The sequence below is a fragment of the Sinohyriopsis cumingii genome, chromosome 9, assembly GCF_028554795.1.
Source record: "Sinohyriopsis cumingii isolate HCF-2022 chromosome 9, ASM2855479v2, whole genome shotgun sequence".
NCBI classification, from domain to species: domain Eukaryota; kingdom Metazoa; phylum Mollusca; class Bivalvia; order Unionida; family Unionidae; genus Sinohyriopsis; species Sinohyriopsis cumingii.
In genome coordinates, this window is record NC_142969.1 from 53,411,869 (window position 1) to 53,433,999 (window position 22,131).

Genomic DNA, 22,131 nt, shown 5'->3' on the forward strand with positions numbered 1-22,131 from the left:
ATTCTTAATCAATTAAACGAAAGTTGTTTGTGCATGGGACTCAAAATAAAACGATAATTGAGCTGTTATAACATACAATGCTAAGGACACACACACACACACACACATATATATATATATATATATATATATATATATATATATATATATATATATATATATATATATATATATATATATATATACATACAGACAGACAGACAGACAGACAGACAGATAGATATATCAATCACGTTTTGCTCTTTCATTTTTTCTTATATCTATATCATATGGTTTATAGTTTAATTCTTTGTGTTTTGTTGAAAGAGAGACCAGAATTTTTGTATAAGTATTTTCCAGATTTTTGCTATCATTCTTCATTTTCTTTGTCCGTTTTCTAATAATGAATTCTTAACTATCGTAAACCGCATTGGTTATCTCCCCTGCAAATATTCAGTATTCACTGAACATATATAACACCAATGGCAGTTTTTCTGCATTCTAGTGGAAACAGGCTGTAATAACACTCTGTTTTTTGATCCATATCATTCCGTGCTGAATGTGCAAGTAATGACCAAAACTTTTTTTTAAGCAGATAATTTGAGTAAGACATTTACAGTAGTACTGGACAACAAATCTCCCACTAAATCTCCACTTCTTTCAAATGTGTCCTGGATGGTATGTGGGAAATTACGTTGAGAGAAATTATGTCTTGGGGTCTGAGAGCTCATAGTCGTCTTCTTGTGTCTAAATTTGACCTGTTTAATTTAAAGTACTAACCATCACATAATAAAAGTAGTGAATGGGGGCGATTCAGGGACAATGGGACTTACCATTAAAAACAGGGTCCCTGCACTTTGGGGACTATGCAAATTTAACATGGGGAAAACTGGCCCGGCACTTTGGGGACAATGGGAATTAACATGGGAATCTATTTTGGGTCAGTCTAAGGACAAGGGAAATTTAACATGGGAGAAAAAAGCAATTCTAGGGACAAGGGGAATTGAACATGGAATTTTTTTTGTTTTTTTCTTTTTAAAAATTAAAAAAAAAATTAAAAAATGGGGTAGGCAATTGAAAGTCGATCTCTTTTCGAGAAATGTGGGTGGCCCTGAAAAGGGCCTTTGGGTTTATGTTAATGTATCCATTAACATAAGGGGCACCGCATTGGTCTTCTTCTTGTCCTTAGGCAGCGTCTCACTGTAAGACCGTAAATCAGGACTCTTTTGAGGCATCCTTGTCTTTCTACCTCGATCCTACGTATCCACAGACTGGTGTCTTTCCTCTGAACAACTGTCCAGTTGGATCGGACATACATGGATATGTCCGTCCGGAACATCATTGAAGACACAAGCATAGAAGATTGCACATCGGTCCACATCTTGAGGCGCCGAAAACAGGTGAATCAATGCAGTGAACTGCACTTATTTATAGGTAGAGGTAGGATTGAAACGGATTGAGTTTGCTGACCAATCCAAACACGCGTTACAAAATTCAGTCAGCCCGCATCCAATCCGAAGAGAGCAGTCTGTGACGTCACGTGGTCTATATAGATTCGCTAGCGCCTGTGTGCAGGCAATCTATGCGACAGTTATTCAACATGACGGAAAAGCAGAAACCGATCCATAGGGGTGCACTAGCAGTGGAGACCACCAAGGGAACCCGGACTTACTTTCAGAAGAGGTGAATTGGGATTTTGTGGATTTTCTTACCTCGCAAGAATTTGTTCCGGAACCTTCGTCACCTTCATTACCACACGTGGAGAATTTTAGACAGAGACAGAAAGAAGAATTGGAGAAATTTATACAACGACAAAAGGAAGCGGAACAAGCTTTTCTTTTACAGCAACAACAGCAAGAAGAGGTAAGAAAAAAACAAGAAGAAGAAGAAGAAGCAGCAGCAAATAAACAAGAGGGTGAAAATCAAACGGTCACGGTACTGTTAGACATTTTAGCGGAGTTAAGAAGTCTGAAACAAATGTATCAGACTTCTTTATCACGGCCGAAGAGAATACGACCTTCCCGAGCTAAACACGCCAACCCTGTGACTAAGCCTACCGTACCACCCTTAGTGATTTCAGCTCAATCATCATCATCAGAAGTAGGCCTCCGCCGTGGCAAAGGCTTAAGGCAGTTAAAGTTGATTGCTTAAACTCAACCCTACACCAAAAACCAAAGGCCCAATTCAGGGCCACCCACTTCTCTCGAAAAGAGATAGACTTTCAATTGCCAATAACTCAAAAAAAAACAACAAAAAAAAAACATTTTACCCCTATAGTACGTGTATACGAGTGCGTGAGTGTAGCTTCTTATTTAAAATCAAAACTCAAAGACACTTACCTTTTCATACCTAATTTATTCTTTTATAAATAGTTACAATCCAATTCACAATTCACAACAGAGCACTTTAAAAAGTACATTCACTTCTTCTGTCTCACTGTTTAGTCTCTCTGTTTTTTAAATTCTTCACCGTCACAGTCTTTTCCTCCTCTTCCTCCTCACTTTCTTCCCTTCTTCTTTTCTTCTCCTGTTTCTTTTTCTTCACCTGTCTGCTATTTTCCTCCTCTTCTTCCTCTGAAGAATCCCTCTTTTCTTCTGACTCCTCTTGTTTCTTTTTCGGGCAATCTGGAGACCAATGTCCTTTTTCTTGACAATAATAACAGGTATCTTGACTTTTGTCTCTTTTAACCCCTGTTTTTCTTTTTTGACGGTCTGGACACTCTGAAGACCAATGCCCTTTCTTTTGACAGATATAGCAAGTATCTTCACTTTTATCTCGAAAAGAAGGAGAGTAGTCCGAAGGCTGGTCCGAAGAAAATTTTCTAATGACCCCTCGCAAAGCTCTGATGAAACGCTCGATTTGGCTAGTCTCTTCCATCGTTGTGCTCGGTTTGAAAGTGAAATGAATAGTGAAAGGACAAGACACACACCCTTTTATATACGCTGGTCTGCCATGACTATAAATTAGTCTTTGGTGTTTAAACTTGAGTCATTTGACGTTTTGCACTCAAGATGAAACGATCCAACTCATTTAAGAAGAAAGAAGAAGAAAGTAAGAGGCAGAAACGTGATCTATCGCCTCGTACCAGGGCTGAAGTCTTGGCACAAATTCATTCCAGTGATTTTGAAGAGGACATGAGTGAACCAGAATCCAAACCCTCTAAACAAAGTTCGCCACCCTTAGTCAACCCTGAAAAATACTATGACATTCGAGAGACAGAAAAGCGCTCCTCTAGAAAATTTAGAACCACGGCTTACAAATACACGGTGAAGTTTAAAGATTTCAAGTCCGAAGTACCGTTAGAGAAAGCAGAAGGGTTCACCACTGGGGTGAGGGATTCTTTGCTCACCACACTCAAGCGACAATGTCAACCCAAAGAAGACGATCGCTTGAGACTCTCCATACAACACGACGGTTTGAAATCCCCTGTTTGGATCGAGTTTATCACCCCTGCAGAATTGACCGCTTCTATGGTCATGGACAAGATTCAACACGTGCAACAATCTAATGACCGGTTTGACATCACCGATGGAAAAGCCACACTCGACATGACCCACGTCTCTCCTCCTCAAGGGACCGGACAACGCAAAAAGGTGTTATTGGTGAACGACCTTCGCAGCACCAAAAAGAGTCTCGTCCAAATTCACAATTCTCAAGACCAGATGTGTTTAGCCCGAGCCATCGTGGTGGGACGAACCTATGCCGACAAGAACGACACGGCAGAATGGAAAAGAGACTGGGAGAACATTCGAAAATCGAACCGAGCCAAACAACGAAGTGAAGCAGTGCTCCTGTTGCAACAAGCCGGCCTGTCCAAAGACACACCCTGTGGCATTCCTGAAATGCAAAACTTGCAAGATGTCCTAGCTCCACGCTACACCTTGAAAGTGCACCCTCAAGAAGTGCGCGGGCCTCTGTTGTTTCGACGGAAAGACTTTAAGGATGGAAAATACGTTCATGTCTATTATCACGATGACCATTTCGATACCATTACCAGTATCACTGCATTCCTGGGATACAGTTATTACTGTGAGAAATGTGACTATGGCTATAAAAATCGAGAACAACACAAACATTGTGGATGGAAATGCTCAGGATGTTTGGCCTCTCAACCCTGTCTGGACGAAGGACAAAAACCAGTGCATTGTCCAGCTTGTCAGCGCACGTTTGTCAGTCCTACCTGTTACCAACAACATTTCAAAACACAAGGTTCACAGAAGAAATGTGCTTGTCAACTGCTGAGATTGTGCCCTACGTGTGGACAAGGCATACGTACCAACAGTGGCAAGGCACACGTATGTTCAGGAAAGAAATAATGTCACATTTGTCACCACATCGTGGACTTGGAACACCAATGCTACGTGCAAAAATACCAACCCCCACCAGAGAAAGAGGATGGACACAAGAAGAAAGGCAATTTCATCTTTTTCGGTTTCGAATGCATGCAAGAGACCGGTATTCACATTCCTAATTTCTGCGTGGCTCATCGAGCGTGCGAGAACTGCATTCAAGAACCTATCTTCAGTCATTGCCCTCACTGCAGCAAGATTCCTGGAGGACGTGAAAAAATCTTTCGGGGACCGAACACGCTAGCCGATTTTACCCAATGGGTCTTAGACCCCATCGACAAGACGTGGAGCCAAGAGGACATCGAACGTTACGGAGATTGTCATCGTCATGCCACAGTGATGGCTCACAATTTCTCCGGATACGATGGACAGTTTCTTTTGAGATACTATATGGAACAAGGCACCGAACGTCCTAAAGTCACTTTGAACGGAGCCAAAATCATTTACATGCAAGTGGGACAAGTGCAGTTTAAAGATTCGATGAGTTACTTAGCCATGCCTTTGAGTCATATGCCTAAAACATTTGGAATGACAGAAATGGCTAAAGGGTACTTTCCACACTTTTTCAATACAGAAGCCAATCAACACGCCTTTCTACCCCATTTGTCTGAGGCTCACTATTACGACAACATGCGTACCGAACAACGAGAAGCTTTCTACGCTTGGTACCAAGCTCACGCCTCCAACCCTTTCGACTTTCAGGAAGAAATGTTAAAGTATTGTCGTTCCGACGTGGACATTTTACGACGTTGCTGTGGAAAATTTCGAGAACTGTTCATGGAACACGGAGGGGTCGATCCTTTGAAAGAAGCTTGCACTATTGCCAAAGCATGTTCCTTAGTGTACCGGCAACGATTCATGCCTGAAAACACCGTGGCTGTCATCAGTCCTCAAACGACCAACTATGTCAAACGTCAATACTCGGTCAAAGCCCTACGCTGGTTACATTACTTGTGCGACAAGGAAGACAAGTGGATTCAGCATGCCCGCAACGGAGGAGGCGAAAAGACCATCGGAAAGCATTCGGTCGATGGCTGAGACTTAGAAAGCCCCAAGATCGTGTACGAGTTTAACGGTTGCTTATTTCACGGATGTGGCGTCTGTTATCCTGACCGTGGCACTAAAAATCAGTTTTCACAACGAATCATGGAAGACTTGTACCAGGCCACTTCTCAGTGACGCTTAAAGTTAGAACAGGAAGGATACCGAGTGGTGGAAATGTGGGAACACGAATGCGATCACCGTTTGAAAACCGATCCCGAGTTTAAACGCCTCGTGGAAATTTGCCAGTTCATGGACCCCCTGAACCCGAGGGATAGTTTGTACGGAGGAAAGACCAATGCCACATGTTTGCTGTACCAAGCCGACGAAGAGAAAGGAGAAGAAATCAAATACTTGGACGTGTGTTCGCTGTATCCCTACGTGTGCAAATATTGTCGCTTTCCTGCAGGACACCCACAATTGTTCACGGAACACATCGACCTGAAAAACATTCGACAATACGAAGGTCTGATCAAGTGCAAAGTCTTGCCTCCCACTAACTTGTACCATCCCGTGCTACCTCACCATTGCCAAGGCAAACTGATGTTTCCTTTGTGCCGTACTTGTGCCGAAACGTGCAACCAAGACCAACCTTGTCAGCACACCCAGGAAGGACGGGCCTTGACGGGGACGTGGGTCAGCGTAGAATTGTTCAAAGCTCTGGATATGGGGTACCAACTGTTAGAAGTGTACGAAATTTGTCACTTTCCCAAGACACAACAATACCACAAGGGTGACCCCACGCAGAAAGGCATTTTCGCCAACTACGTGGATGCTTTTTTGAAAATGAAACAAAAAAGCCAGTGGCTGTCCTTCCTGGTGTCACACTCCCGAAGACCAAAAGACATTCAAAGAGAAATACTGGGCACAAGAAGGCATCTCTTTAGATCACATCGAGAAAAACGAAGGCAGGCGATCGTTTGCCAAAGTGATGTTAAATTGCTTGTGGGACAAAATGGCACAACGTCCGTTTTTACCCAAGACGGAGTATTTGACAGAACCTTCCCGCTACTTTCAGATGATTCACGACAAAACCAAATTCATGAAACACGTGGACGTCGTTCGCGAGGATTTGATCTTGGTCAATTACGAAGAAGATCTGGACTTTGTACAAGACGACCCTTTTGGAAATGTCATCATTGCGGCTTACGTGACAGCTCATGCTCGCTTAAAATTGTACGAAGCTTTAGAACTGTTAGGGGAACGCGTCCTGTACTTTGACACGGACAGTTGCATTTACATTCATCACCCGAGTCAACAGCACCCTGACATCGAAGGAGACCGTTTAGGAGCCTGGACAAACGAGCATCCCGACGACAAGATTCTAAGTTTCGTCAGTGGCGGTCCAAAAACTTACGGCCACGAATGCCGGGACCCACAAGGAGAAGTGCACACAAAGTGCAAAGTGAAAGGATTGACTCTGAATTATCGTACCAGTCGTGTGGTCAACTTTGGGGTATTGAAAGAAGCCTTGCAATCTGGAGAGGATGAACACTTTAAAGTGACCACCTATCAATCCAACAAGATTGTACGTTTACCCACTCACCACATCGTCAGTTGACCCTTGGAAAAAGTCTATCAAATCGTGTACCAGAAGCGAGTGCGACTTCCCAATCATTTCACCTTACCGTATGGACACGTCGGTATTGGCCTGTATATAAAAAGGAACCCCAGGCAAGATCGATAGTTCATTGTGACTACCAAGACCAAGCGAACAAGATGAATACTTTCAGAGAAGCACAAAACAAGTTTAGAAAGGCACAATTCAAGTGTGGGGCTTCTGAAGTGGTATGCGATTGTGAGCCTTGCGATGGGAACGATGCTGTACTCTGTGACCTTAGCGATGCCGTAAAGCATCATGGGAACTTTGTTCTCACTACCACTATCATGGAAAGTGATGCTGTGCGTGTCAAACCTAAGGGATGCGAAAGCGATGCCGCTCGTCCTCTTGGAAACTTTACTGGGTTTCGTTTTAAAGGTGGATGTTCACTTTCACGTCTATCCCTCTACGGATGTCGCCAGCCCTGAGCAAACTCCTGTCTATGTCACCCAACCCTCATCGAAACGAACCTGTGAAAGACGAATATTCGTTTCGTGTGCGTTTGTCGGAATACTGCGACTTTGAAAATCGTCTTCAATCGTTCAAAGGAAAATGGCCTAAGTATCTGGGAGGCCCGACCCCCGAAGAATTAGCCAGAGCCGGATTGTTCTACTTGGGCGAAGGGGATAAAGTCAAGTGCTTCAGTTGCGGTGTGTCACTTCACCACTGGGAACCGCAAGATTCGGCCTACGTAGAACATGCTCGATGGTCACCGAATTGTCATTACTTACCCTTAGTGGGACCGAGACATTGAAGTAACTTACCATGTCGTTGACGAAGAAGAAACCAGATTGGCTAGGAGTGAAATGTTGGACATCATCGAGACCGGTATTTAAACTTCATTTCAAAAACGATATTGAATCATTACCTAAAGAACTGCAAGAGAAGATTTACAAGGAAGTTTGGCAGGGACTTGGCAGAGTGAAATCTCAATGGGTGACTGTAGAACTTTTGTGCCGAGAAATTCACAAGAGGAAAGTGAACAAAGTCAACCAGTGTGTTAGATTTCTTTGGGTCAAGTGTGCATTCGTCTTATTATATCACTCTAGACCGTTTACATCAAAAGAGTTCAGTGAGATTCTTGGACGTTACCCTGAATGGCAGTGGTCAGAAATTACTCACTATGTGGATTACTTTTGCTCTAGGAGAAGATTGTGAATTGTACGGACTGACCTATTCATGGATACTTTAAAAGAGAACATTCGTGCTTTGCCTGTGGAGTTGAGAGAACACATTTACCGAGAGCTGGTCAAAATACAAGTGAAACGTAAAGAACAGTTGCATCCATTACGTCACCAGATCTTTAACCACTGGTACCTGAATGGCATAAGAGGACTGATTCGTCAGAAATTGTTTCAGTGGTCAGACCTTGTTGAACACTTTCAGTTAGTGAATGAACTAAACGTTCGTAATTTTGGTTACTTTGAGATTCACCTAGTGCAACGTATTGAGGAAGACGAGTTAAAGGATTACCAACATATTTTACGTGGAATCTGCTTAGCGGAAGACGAAACATCTAGACAAACTCTGACGTTTCGGTTACAGTATGCAAGATTTAGATTCCCTACTGGAGAACGAAGATGTCTAGTTAGAAAGTACCTTTATTGCTCCGAAACAAAGAGACTATAAAATCAGGCTGCCATGCCACGGCTTATGTCACATGTAATTGAACAGATTCCGTGGAAGGAACTCAATGACCATATTCAAACCGTGGATCATTACCATCAATTATTACAAGAACTGTATCCATTCAATTTGGGTCGACAAGTGGTGTGTGTCTTAGTGACTTGTTTTCTGGGATTTCGTTTACCAGCCGATTTCTTGTGGACTCTTTACGAACAGTACTTACCACCCCAATGCCCTTAAATGGTCACGAAAGACTCCTTTTGCTCAAAGCCTTGCGTTTTCATCTGGATACTTCTCGACCTCAACCGGAAAAAAAGATTCGTCAACTTTTAGCTACCGAAGACGTGTATGACGATGTGTGTGTAGCTTGTGACTTACACCCCCATTGGACAGATGTTCGTGACTGGAAAAATGGGGGTTCTGAGGCTTGGACCCAAGAAGTGGCCCGGTATGCACAAGAGTTGCTCAAGGAAAAAAGTTACTTTTCAGCCTGTGTTAGTGACAGTGCCATTAGAGCCCGTCACCGAGAACAACCACTCGCTTCAGGACAGGACTGTCATGGACGTTCCTGAAAGGTCATCCTGGGAGGACACTTGTGTGACAATATCTCATGTAGAGACTGTAAGAACATTACACACTGTCCCTAGGACATCTTGGTTACACAAAACATGTTGTACAGAGACTTGTTTATATTCCACTTTGATCGTCTTGATGTGTTTTTTATTCCTGTACATAACTATTTGGCTTTTATGTATTTTTGTATTTCGTGTTGTTCATATTTGAAACATTCAATAAACGTGTCCTGAAAAAAGTATATAAACTCTCGTCTTGTTTGTTTTCGTGTCACAAGTGACATTCCTAACACTATGGCTACCGCTGCTGTCTCTACTCCCTCTTCCTCTACTGTCAAAGTCATCGACGAACACTTAGATCGTGCCAGTTGGGAGGCTTTGTATCTTCGCCATCCCTTTAACATGCTCATTGCTGGACCTAGCGGTTCAGGCAAAACCGAATTCGTCAAACGTTTGATCGAACATAAACATCATTTGATCGATCGGCCACCTCAACGCATCGTCTGGTGTTACAAAGAGTGGCAATCGGCGTACAACCTCTTGCGAGAAAGTCAAGGCGATTCCATCGTGTTTATGGAAGGCATTCCTAAAGAAGACGACGGCATCGTCTCTGACTCCCGTCGAACCCATTTGGTCATTTTCGACGACATGTTAGGAGAAGACGAAGAAGAAATTAAACTGTGGTTCACGCGCAAAGGGCATCATCGTAAATTTGTTTCAACAAAGTAAAGCCCATCGCACCAACAGTCTCAATGCGCATTACGTGGTCTTGTTTAAAAGCCCTCGAGATAAATCGCAAGTGCAAGTCTTAGCCAAACAGTTAGGGACGCCTTGGCTGACTCAGGCGTACGACGATGCCACTCAAACTCCACACGCCTATTTACTCGTCGATTTGAAACCTACCACCCCCGATGATTTGCGATTTCGTACCCACTTGTTTCACCACTGGTGCCAAGACGGAGGGCCTGTCCTGTACACGTCTCCGTCCCCGACTTAATTTCATTCCACAAAAAAATCTATAAAAACCTCAGACACTTTTCGTCTGTCTCACAGAGTTTGAACATGACGTCCCTTCAGTCACATTTTCCCGTCAAATTGATTCGTGCCTTGTATGGCATCAGTCGAGAAAAAAATCCACAAACACGAGCACGTGTCTTAGAAGCTAGTCTCAAAGAAGTCTTACGATGGTTCACGGTTACAGCACGTCAATTACTACAAGGGATCATTCAGATTCCTCATCAAACCAAACGCTTTTTTTTGATCGAAAGAAAGTCGCTTTGACCCAACTGGCCGATCCTCACATCGACACTCAAACCAAAAAATAAATCATTTTGAAACCTGGAGGGAGCGGTACTCTAGGAGGGGTCATCATTCGCTCTCTCTTAAAATGGGATCCTAATGCCCCCAAAGTTCTCCCCAAGAAAAAAGTCAAACGAAGCTCCAAGAAGAAGAAAAAGACCAGGTCCCCAAGGAGAACTTCTCCAGTGGCAGGACCCTCCTCTTACCAGACACCACCCCGGAAAAAGAAAAGAAGCCCCCAGAAAAAGAAACAGAGAAAAAGTCCCCAGACAAAGAAAAGTCCACAGAAGAAAACTAGTCGCAAGAGAGGCACTTCGGCCAGGACGCAACATTACACTCGCAAACCACGAACTGCCACGGCGGTGACCGCACCTCCGGCAGCCTCAAGTTCATCCACTTCTCCGTTGATGACACCAAGAACTGAAGAGTACTTGGAGACGTTGATCACACCAAGAACTTCTCCGTTGATGACCCTAAGAACTTCCCCAGTGGCAGGACCCTCCAATTTAGTGGCAGTGGCTGCTGCTAACAAAGTACCTTCTCCCAAAATCAAAGTCCAAGAAAGATCGGGCATGTTACAAAGTTTGCTGGATTTGTCCAAGCAAGAACTGGCTCGATTTAGTCCGTTGCGTACCCCTGCACGACGTGTCATGCCTGTCCTCAAGTTGATACGACGTAAAGACAATCAGTGGCGACGCGTTCCAGTATAAAAAAGGTGTGTGACCAAGTCGGGGAATCAGTGTTTTGGTGCTCCTGAAGATTCAAAGATGCCACCTTCCAAAAAACATCCCTCTTCTAAACAACCCCAAGGAAAGAAAAGGAAAGGACTGCCACCACGTTTAGTCAAACATGGGGACATGTTATCTGTCCTGTCCAAAGCTTCTCCACCTCTACGAAAAAAACTCCTTCAATCAGCTTCCAAAGAGGTCATCGATACCGTGTGCGAATGTTGTTTGAACGTCTTGAAAGGCACGATCCCTTTGTCCCAACACCAGAAACAATGTTTAGGCAAACATCGTCACGTTCTTCGCCAAATGGTTCAAAAGAAAATTCCCCTTCGTCAAAAGAAGAAGATGTTGGTCCAACGTGGAGGCATTTTACCCCTCTTGCTAGGCCCCTTGCTGAAAGGAGTCTTGGGAACCATGTTGGGAGGACTGGTGGGAGCAAGATAAAAAGGCCCTCTGGAGTCCGAAGATCTCAGAATCGACCCCTAACAACCCCATGGAAGGACGAAAACTAGCTTTAGTGCCTTACAAACGATGGATGGAATACCATCGTTGGCAAGAACAACGCACCCCGCATTTACCTGCCAATCCAGATTTGAGCGAGATGTCCCAGTTACAACACAAATTCCAGTCCTTGATGGATCGCCAAGATTTTTCCGAAACAGAAAAATCGCAAAAGTACGGTCAACTCTTGCAACGACTGCAACTCTTTCACCAGAAAGCTTTAGACGAAACAGCTCTTCCCACTCTGAAAGATTTTAAGACCTTGATGAAAAGTCCAGCACCATCACCAGTACCACCACCACCACCAGCAGTGACCAAGACAGAAAAAGGAGAAGAAGAAGAAGGGTTTCAATTTCCAACAGAAAAAGTACGCAAGTTAACAACACCACCTACCTCCAGAATTGGATGGATTAAAAAGATGATGACCACCCTTTCTTCATCACAAGAGAAAAAGAAAGTGAAGACAGAAGTGAAGACAGAAGTGAAACAAGAACCGATATTCCCTGTTCCGACATCCTCCTCTGCGACACCTATTCCTAGTCGCACACGCAAAGCATTGCAATCCAAGAAAGTACCCCAAGAGAAAAAGAGTAGCATCTTCCAAGAGTGGGTGCCTTATTAACACACAAACCAACAAATGGAAAAAGTCTTAGCCAGCATTTACTACGATCCCTCCCATCCTGCAGGTTACGCAGGAGTTCAAAAATTGTATCGTGCTGCCAAAACTCGACTGAAAAGTCTCCGTTTACCTCAAGTGCAACGATGGTTACAAGAACAAGCTACCTACACTTTACACAAACCCATTCGACGCAAGTTTGCCAGAAGTCGCACCCGAGTGGAAGGCATCGATCATCAATGGCAAGCCGATTTAGCCGATGTCTCTCATTTGGCCAGCTACACTCGTGGCTACAAATATTTGTTTTGTGTCATCGACGTCTTTTCCAAATTTGCCTGGGTCGTACCCTTGACTTCCAAATCGAGCAGCGAGTTAGTGCGAGCCCTGCAACGAGTGTTGAAACAAAGTGGTCTTCACCCTCTTTGATGGCAAACGGACAAAGGCACCGAATTTCTGAACCAAGCTTTCCAAAAAGCATTAAAGAAACGTGACATTCATTTTTTTTACCACCGAGAATCCCGAAACCAAAGCCAGCATCGTGGAACGTTTTCGACTCACTTTGAAAGAACGTATGTGGAAATATTTTACGCATCACCACATTCTGAAGTACATCGACATCTTACCGCACCTGGTGTAAGCGTACAACCAATCTTACCATCGAAGCATCGGACGTGCCCCGCAAGAAGTGACTCCCGACAACGAAGTGTTGGTGTTGGAGCGCCTGTTTGGTACGTCCCCGACGAGGGCTGTCCCCAAGAAAAGTGGAGTGTTGGCCGTAGGAGATTGGGTACGCATTGGCAAAACCAAACGCACTTTCGACAAAGGTTACTTACCTAACTGGACGACCGAATTGTTTCGTGTCACTGGATGAGTGCATGGCCGTCATCCTGCCGTCTATAAATTGGAAGACATGAACGGAGAAGGTGGTCAAAAGAACGTTTTATTTGCCCGAGTTACAACGTGTCACCAAAAAAGAAGACGACGTGTACGACATCGAAAGCATTCTCGAACGCAGAACCCGTAAAGTGGGTAAACGACGTGTCAAAGAAGTCAAAGTACGTTGGAAAGGATATCCACCCAGTTTTGATTCTTGGATCGACGCTTCGCAAGTCATCGACTATAAAAAGAAGTGACCATCATGCCTTTTCACACAGACGCAGCTACGTCGACCACTTCTTCACCCAGTTCTTCTCTGCAAGATTTACAGAAACAACCCTTGTGGGTGTGGTGTGGAGAACGTGTGCCTAAAACGAAAATCGTCTTTTTCTGCCAAATCTTTGTGGTGTATTGTGTCATCGGTGCAGCCATTGCCAATTTGAGTTTGCAACAAGGAGACAAACAATTGTGGACCATTTTATTGAGCAGTTGCATCGGTTACCTGCTTCCCAATCCCTCCCTGAAATTCTCTTCCAACGGGAACAACGGGAACCTTGTGTCCAGTGCCAGTGTCAGTCACCACTCCAATAACAACAACAACCCTATTTTGGGCGGAGACACGCCTCTGACGTCCAGTAACCCCTCGGACAGCCACAGAACTCTGGAATTATGAGTCACCAAAACCAATTTTACTTAACCTTACCCAGTGACAGTTCCATGCAGGTGTTTCCCAAGAACACGTTGTGCTGTTACACGGCCAAATTACCTCAGACCATCCCATTAGATCACGAAGCCCATCGGGAAGTGGCTTTAGTAGAAATCATTCACCCGACTCAAGTCCTCAATGTCCTTCCCAATGAAAATTTTTTTGATGTGGAAGTTCATGACGAACAATTGCAACAGTACCTGGATACCGATGGCAAATATGGCAAGAAAACCCCTGGCACAAAAAATCAAAAGTACACCACCTATCACTTTTTCGTTCCCCCAGGCTATTATTTTAGTGGTCAAGATTTGGTGAGCACCTTAACCTCCAGGTTTAATGTCGTGTTTCTGAAAGCTTTGGAAAGTGTCAAAAAAAGTGTCACCATGGAATACCACAAAGCAGCTCGTCGCTTTTTGATGAAATTTGACGGGAGTAAAATCGTGTCCATTTTATTTTGTCCTGAATTGTTTGACATGTTGGGCGGAGACATGGACATGAGAAAGGCCATGCTCAAGAAAAACGAATTACCAATCATTTGCGACAACGAGTCTTTTAGCAAGTTATTTCGTGCCCCGGTAGAACTGAACCAAGGACTGAGTTTGATGTTTGTGTACTCCGATGTGGTGGAGTACAACGTGGTGGGACACACCTCTGTGCCGTTACTGCGTGTCATTCCTTTCAAAGTGGATTCTGCCACGACCGCTGACGAGGAAGGTGGAAACACTTACCACGTTCACCGTGAATTTGTACATCCTCACTATTTGCCTATCAGTAAGTCTTATTTGGACACGATCAACATTGCTATAAAAGGAGATCTGGGACAAAATATTTCATTCACCAAAGGAAAAGTCACGGTGAAACTCCATTTTCGAAAACGGTTCTCTCACGACTCGTAAGTCATGTATCCAGTGTACCGAGGGGTTGCTCGACAGCGAGGACACGGTTTAGGAGATATGCTGAAATCGGTCTTTCGTTCGGTGGCCCCGGTGTTGAAACCGATGGTGACACGCGGATTGCACGCCTTGAAAGATGCGGCACTGACGCAAGGCAAAGAATTTCTCCAAAATGTCATCATCGACAAACAAAATCCTAAAGAAGCCTTCATGAGGGCAGGCAAAAATGTCTTGCTGCAAACGGGCAAAGACCTTTTGGGCCGACGAGAAACACCTATAAATACCCTGCACGCTACCGAGTCAGGCATTCAGCAAGGACAAGGCAGAAAGAGACGACGAAGAAAACACCCTTTCACCAGACTTCACACGTCTAAAGCTAGAAAGGCAAAGAAAAGAAGAACCGTTCGAGACTTAGATGTTTTCGATTATTGAGAAAGAGAAAAAAAATGATGCACCGAGAGAGTCTTGCGCCTGTTCCAAGTCGGAACTGGATCTGTTTGCCATGCCCTCCTCCATGATGACCATGCAAGAATCCCAGTGGGTGGAATTTCATCCCGTCTCCTCTTTGACGGATTCCGTTCCCATCGAGTTTGAAATCAAAGGACAACCCGAAGATTACATCGATCTGAATAGCAGTTACCTGTATTTGAAAGTGAAAGTGATCAAAACGGACAACACCAATCCAGGAGGCGATGCTAGAGTAGCTCCTGTCAACAATTTCATGCATTCCTTGTTCAGCGAAGTGGACTTGTACTTGAATAACAAACTGGTCATCAGCAGCATGGATACTTACCTATATCGTGCCTACCTGGAAAATCTCTTGACTTACGGAAAAGGAGCCAAGAATACTCATCTGGATGCTTGCGTGGTATGGAAACCTGACACGGCAGGTGTAGCCACGTTTAGCGACACAGTCCTGACAGAAGATGACAATCCTCACAATGTGGGGTTTAACGACCGTCGTAAGAAAATTCTGCAAGGGCGAAGTTTAGAACTGATGGATCGTTTGCATTTGGACATGTGGTTACAAGAAAAGTATTTGCTGAGCGGGGTGGATATCCGTCTGAGACTGAATCGTAGCAGTGCCGCTTTCCATTTGATGCCCTATGCCAATGAATACAAAACTATCATTCAAGAAACCCCACTTTACGTGCGTCGTGTGGAAGTGTTGCCTAAAGTGGGAAACGACGTCAGTCAGACGTTGAGCAGAACGACCGCCAAGTATCCGATACGACGCGCAGAAGTGAAAACGTTCACCATTCCCGCTGGACAGCGATCCATGATCGAAGATCATCTGTTCCAAGGACAGTTACCCAAGCGTTTGATTGTTGGTATCGTCAGGAATTCAGCCTTCAACGGAACCAACGATCAAAATCCTTTTGAGTTTCAACATTACAATGTGTCCAAGATCGAAGTCAGTCGCGACGGCAAGACCTTGTGTACCCGACCCTTTGAGCCTAACTTTGGTGTCGCGAAGAATTATTTGAGATCGTACTTGTCCCTGTACGAAGCCACCGGACAGTTAGGAACCAACACCAGTCACGGTATTTCGTACGACGATTATGCAGGAGGCTATGCTTTGTGGGGTTTTGATTTCACTCCAGACCAAGGCAGCGACGAGGGACATTTCCACCCTATAAAATCGGGTCAGATTCGTGTGGAACTTCAGTTTGCAAATCCACCTCCAGATCACACAGTGAACGTCCTCCTGTATGCAGAATTTGACAATACCATAGAAATCAACAGTTTGAGAGAAGTCAGTCTAGACTATTAGAAGCCATGGAAGACTGTTATCCCTCTTTACCTAGTGGAGAAACTTTGGAGATGGAATGTGAGGAGACCGGGGAAGAAGAAGAAGAATCCCAAGACGAAGAAGTTGTCATGATGAAGTCAAGATGGTAAGAACAAGAAGCCCATTTAGTCTCTTGTTTTGCCAAACACTTGGTCGAAAAAATGACGGAATTGATCAAGAAAGAGTGCTATGGATGTCAAAACGATCATCCCAGTCAAATTCAACACGATAAACGCCTGATGCTGAGTCAAGAAGAAAAATTGAACGAGTATCTGGACGAAGCTTGGAGTCTCATCTCGGACGAAGTCGTGTTGCATCAGTGGTATAAAGACTTGCGTGAACATTCTTGTCCACCATTAACCACTCAAGAGATCCATCGTATCGAAGCTCTCCTGAATCAGAGTGAGGATACGAAACGAAGAAACGGTTATTTGTCAGACATTTTCAAGCAAAAAGTCAGGATCGAATTGATGACTTATTATTACCTGTGAAGAAGAAAAAAACAAAACATGGATACCTGGGAACTTTATTACCTTTTGAACCACAGTTCGTATACGGTTTCTTGGAATCCTGTCGTCTGTGCTAAAGATGAACTCCCTCATTGCAAACTTCAAGACCATCTAGCTTATGTGATCAACACGGACGACAGTCATCTCCCAGAAACCCACTGGGTAGCCGTCTACTTTCCTCAAGAAGGATGTGTGGAATATTTCAATTCGTACGGATTGCCTCCTTTGGAAACGATATCATTGACTTCATGAGAAGAAATGCTCAGACCACCCGATTCAATAATGTGAAATTACAAGGCACAGATTCCTTGGTGTGTGGACAATATTGTGTGTATTTTCTGCATTATCGCAGCCTGGGTTATTCCTTAGAACATTTAGTAACTCATTTTGATCCTCGTTCTTCTTCTAGAAACGATGTGAAAGTAAATCAATGGTTTTGTGACCATTATGCTTATCTTTTGTCTCAAGCTAAGAAACGTAGTGTCCATCAATGGCCTAATGACTTCCAACAGTGGAAATCACAATTTCATTCACAACGTTGTCAGCCCTGTTTAAAGTAGAGTGTTAATTGAAAAAATGTTTGATGTTATATTGTTGAGTTATTGTTAAAAAATCTTAGAGTTGTTTGTTAGAGTTAAGTGATTTTGAATAAAAAATGTTGTGTTTTGAAAAAAAATGCCTTTGTCTTTTGTTTGGCTATAGGAATTTTGATTCATGCTCTTTGACTTCTTACTATCCCTCTCATGGCTTTAAAGCCGGGGTAGCCTCCAGTCTAACCATCCATTGTCGACTCATCCTCCTACGAAGATGTGCTCCAAACTAGCTAAGCTAAACGAAGCCTACGTGAATTTGCATAGGGTCAGACACAGTCTGATACCGAAGCCAGACGAGACAGAGAATGTGAGAATGCTAAAAGTCACTGAAGACCTGATAGAAGAACTCTTCAGAGAAGAAGTGAACAGGGAGAAAGAAGAATGGACAGAGAAGTACAGACTTCAGAAACAGCAGAGAGAGCAGCAACAGCAGCAGCAGCAACCTGAACCTGACAGAGGCTTTGTCGATTGTCGTATCGACACCAAAGAGTTCTTCTTCTCTTTCCGAAGAAGCAGACCTATCGTCAGAAAGTCTATCGTCAGAGGACGTCGCATTCTTAGAAACTAAAAGATTGCCATAGCAAACAAAAAGAACAGCCCTTTTCAGAGCTACCCAATACTCTAGAAAAGAAATAACAATCCATTTGCCAATGTGTCTATGTAGAGTAGTGTGAATATAAACACTGACTCTTTTTTATAGTGTGAGTGTATGTGTTTGTGTATATGATTGTGTGTTTGTAAGTGCTCACGTACGTTTGTGTGGATAGTAGATTAAGATCATGTTTTTTGCTGTTTGACGTGTGGGGAGAGTAGATTTGGTGTTTGATTTGATTGCTTTGCGTATGTGGATATTATATTATTGATTAAATGAAATTTTTTTTAGAATAGTGATGGGTAGTATAAAAAAGTCAGTGAGTGTTTCTTTTAAGTCCGCGCGTTGTTTGGTCATGATCTAGGTAAGATCAATTTTGTTTTAGGGGATGTTTTCCTTCACGTCCGCGCTTTTAGTATAAATTGAAAATCGATCGGCAGTCTAGCTATCCTTGTTGAATGATCAAGAGAATGAACACCAGAATTGTAAAGCTTCTAGAACTCCAGATGCACCTGGAATATGCCAGGCGCATACTAAATGAACTGGCCGCGGAGGCCATTGTCGAAGAGGGAAGGATGAAAGAGGAGGAGGAAAGAAGAAAAAAAGAAGAGGTGGAAAAGGAGAGAGGTAATTTCAGAATCCCAGAGACAGAAAATTGGGATTCTGAAGCCACTTATCCCGCCTCTGCTCTCCCCCAAAAAAGAGTGAAAAGAGACTGTGGAAGAAGATGCGTGTGTGGTGCCAGGCCAGGAAGGTGCCAGCATTAGATAGGTACATCTGGAGTTAAAAACAAACAGCCCTTTTCAGGGCTACCCAAACCTTTAGAAAAGAAATAGTAATCGATTTGCCAATGTGTGTATGTAGTGTGAATATAAACACTGACTCTTTTTTTTCCTTGTGTGTGTGTGTGTGTGTGTGTGTGTGTGTGTGTTTGTGTGTGTGTTTGTAAGCGCTCACGTACGTTTGTGTGGATAGTAGATTATTGGGTTTCATTATAATGCTTTGCGTGTGTGGATAGTAGATTTGGGGTTTGTTAATTGCTGCTTCACTTATGTGGATAGTAGATCATATGAAATGAGAAAAGTAGGGGATGTTTTCCTTCACGTCCGCACGTTTTAAGTGATGATCTAGGTAATATAACTTTTGGGCTTTAGGGGGATGTTTTCCATCACGTCCGCGCTTTTCGTATAAGAACCCACAGCATTCGTCGTTCAAACCATTCTAAGGAATACACAAAGAAGATGGAGATGACAAAATTATTTAACGATTTGAGACATAGCTATTTTTTGGATCATGGATGGGACTTATGTAGAAGAAAGATTGAATAAGGAAGGAAGATTTGAAGGTAGCCTGAACAATGTGAAGAGTCTTGGAGTAGCAAAAGATCTAATAGGGAGAATGATTGAGGAAGAAGTAGAAAGAATCAGAGGATTCATTGACCCACCTTACTTGAGAGTAGGTACTTTAAAGGAAGCCTTGGATCATGTCACAGAAGTCAGGAGCTTCTTAGAAAATAGCTTTTATTGGACTGACTGGTGGTACGTAATGTGGGGTTTTAACCAGTTGATAAAAGCAGAAGAACTAATTAGAGAGGTAATGAAAGTAGAAGTGATGAAGATAAAAGAAAAATGGAGCAAAGAGAGAAAGGAAGAAGATAATAATAAAAAGAAATTAGAGTTTGAAAGATTGAATAACAACAGAAATTTACAGAGATGGGTCATCCTGACTGGATAACAGAAACTGAAGAGAGGAAGAAGAAAGGAATAATGGAAAAAGTGAGAAGATGGTGGAAGAAGTGGAGGTGTTAGAAGAAGAAGAAACCCAAAGGCCCTTTTCAGGGCCACCCACATTTCTCGAAAAGAGATCGACTTTCAATTGCCTACCCCATTTTTTTTATTTTTTTTTATTTTTTAAAAAAAAAACAAAAAAAAAATCCCATGTTCAATTCCCCTTGTCCCTAGAATTGCTTTTTTCTCCCATGCTAAATTTCCCTTGTCCCTAGACTGACCCAAAATAGATTCCCATGTTAATTCCCATTGTCCCCAAAGTGCCGGGCCAGTTTTCCCCATGTTAAATTTATACAGTCCCCAAAGTGCCTGGACCCTGTTTTTAATGGTAAGTCCCATTGTCCCTGAATCGCCCCCATTCACTACTAATAAATGTCAAGATTTGAAAAATTCTGCAGTACAATGCAAGATAAAATTAGGACAAATTAGGTTCAGTATCATAACTAACAACTACGTACCTCTAAGTAATGCTTTAAGAATGGCCACATCAAAGTCTAGGGCACCAGTGCCAATGTCCCACTCAAATATATGAATTAGATCGGATTTAGCAAGGCAGTGCTTAATTCGTTTGATATGAGTCTTCATTTCTTTTTCTTTGCAGAAATCGATGTGCTTCATTTGTTGCTCTATGTCCTTTTCCAGGGCCGAATCCATGTTCCTCACAGTTCTTTTGAGAAAAAAATGTGACCTATATTTAAATGTATCATATACTTAATTGTATCTAATACTAAGATGTATCATATACTAAAAACATACTATCTGCTCAAACTACTGACATTCCAAAAATAAGACCCAAAAGCCAAAAATGTGCATTCACTATTGAGTAAGAAAACCTTTTCTTATATTACTTTACCTGATAATAGTATATTGCTTATATTCATGTGTTAAGCAATTCCAGCCTGAATTCATTTAGCCATCATTTGCATGTACCGTTAGCAATTTGTAATGCATCCATGTGACAAAGAAGTTCCCATTTACATAACGTAACAAAATGTCATAGTCACAAGTCTGTAAAATTTTGCTAAAAGAAGGTAAAACTTTACGACCTAATTTTGTGGGGTTTTTTTCTTCTTGTATGTAAAGCCTAATAATAAAAATGGCTTCAACCCAGGAATCCCTCAAAAAGTTCCTGTCCAAAAACGGAAGAACAATGTTTGCCATCAATGAGGTGCCAGAGTCAAAATTATTTTTGCCACGAACGGATAGAAAATGAATTTGACATAAGTTATACTGTAAAGCCTTATGACAAATTTGGTTCAATCCATGAGCTACTTCAAACGCTTTTGAGCACAACCAAAACGATTGGTGTGTTGAACCGGACAAGATGAAACAAACATATTGAAGAGACATAAGTTACACTCTTGACTTGGACAAATAAATAGGCAAAACTTATGCACATAAGCAAAACTAAATACTATACATTGAGTTTTGAACAAGATGATTCCGGTAGAACTCCATTCACCTTATGGATTGCAGGCGACTCTTCCAGTTTCCTCCCCTATCCTTAGCTATGGAGAGGATGTTCTGGTCGGTCAACATTATAGGCCACATGTTGCACCGTTTAAACAATTCGCTGCTAATTTAGTATACGATTACACAATTTTCTCTTTCCATTCTATTTGATACCAAAAACGGTAATCAGCAGTATGATTTTACAATGATTATTGTATCAAACTGCACTGACAGCATCAAGATTGAGATGAAACTTTGTGTCTTCGTTGATGCACATTGTCCCATTGTAACCTCGATGTAGTACATATATACGAATCAGATTGCATTAATAATAGTATGCAATAATCCACATTATTTAACTTCTCAGAACACTCACATGAACTTTATCGTATATGTCTAAAGCGCTCGCCTCTATCAATCACTGCCATATCACCTCTATGCATGGGTTTGAATCTCAGGTCCAGTCAATGTAGGTATATGAGAAAGCTTGCCAGTAGCTTCCCCTGGGTCAGTGAATCTTATCTGGGTTTTCTCAAGTTTATTTCTCTACCAGTCATACTAACCGCCACGTATAGTATATATCGTGCTAAAACCTGAAGTTACTCCCACAACAACACATG

At 42.7% G+C, this 22,131-nt stretch overlaps 1 protein-coding gene across 1 annotated transcript in view; it reads right to left on the bottom strand.

The window, feature by feature from the left end:
- LOC149791825 (transient receptor potential cation channel subfamily M member-like 2) overlaps positions 1–22,131 on the bottom strand; it is a 188,742-nt gene that overhangs the window by 111,759 nt on the left and 54,852 nt on the right. The window contains exon 12 of the mRNA XM_089969480.1: positions 20,518–20,726. Coding sequence (XP_089825606.1) covers positions 20,518–20,726 — 209 coding nt within the window. The remainder of the gene's footprint in view (positions 1–20,517; positions 20,727–22,131) is intronic.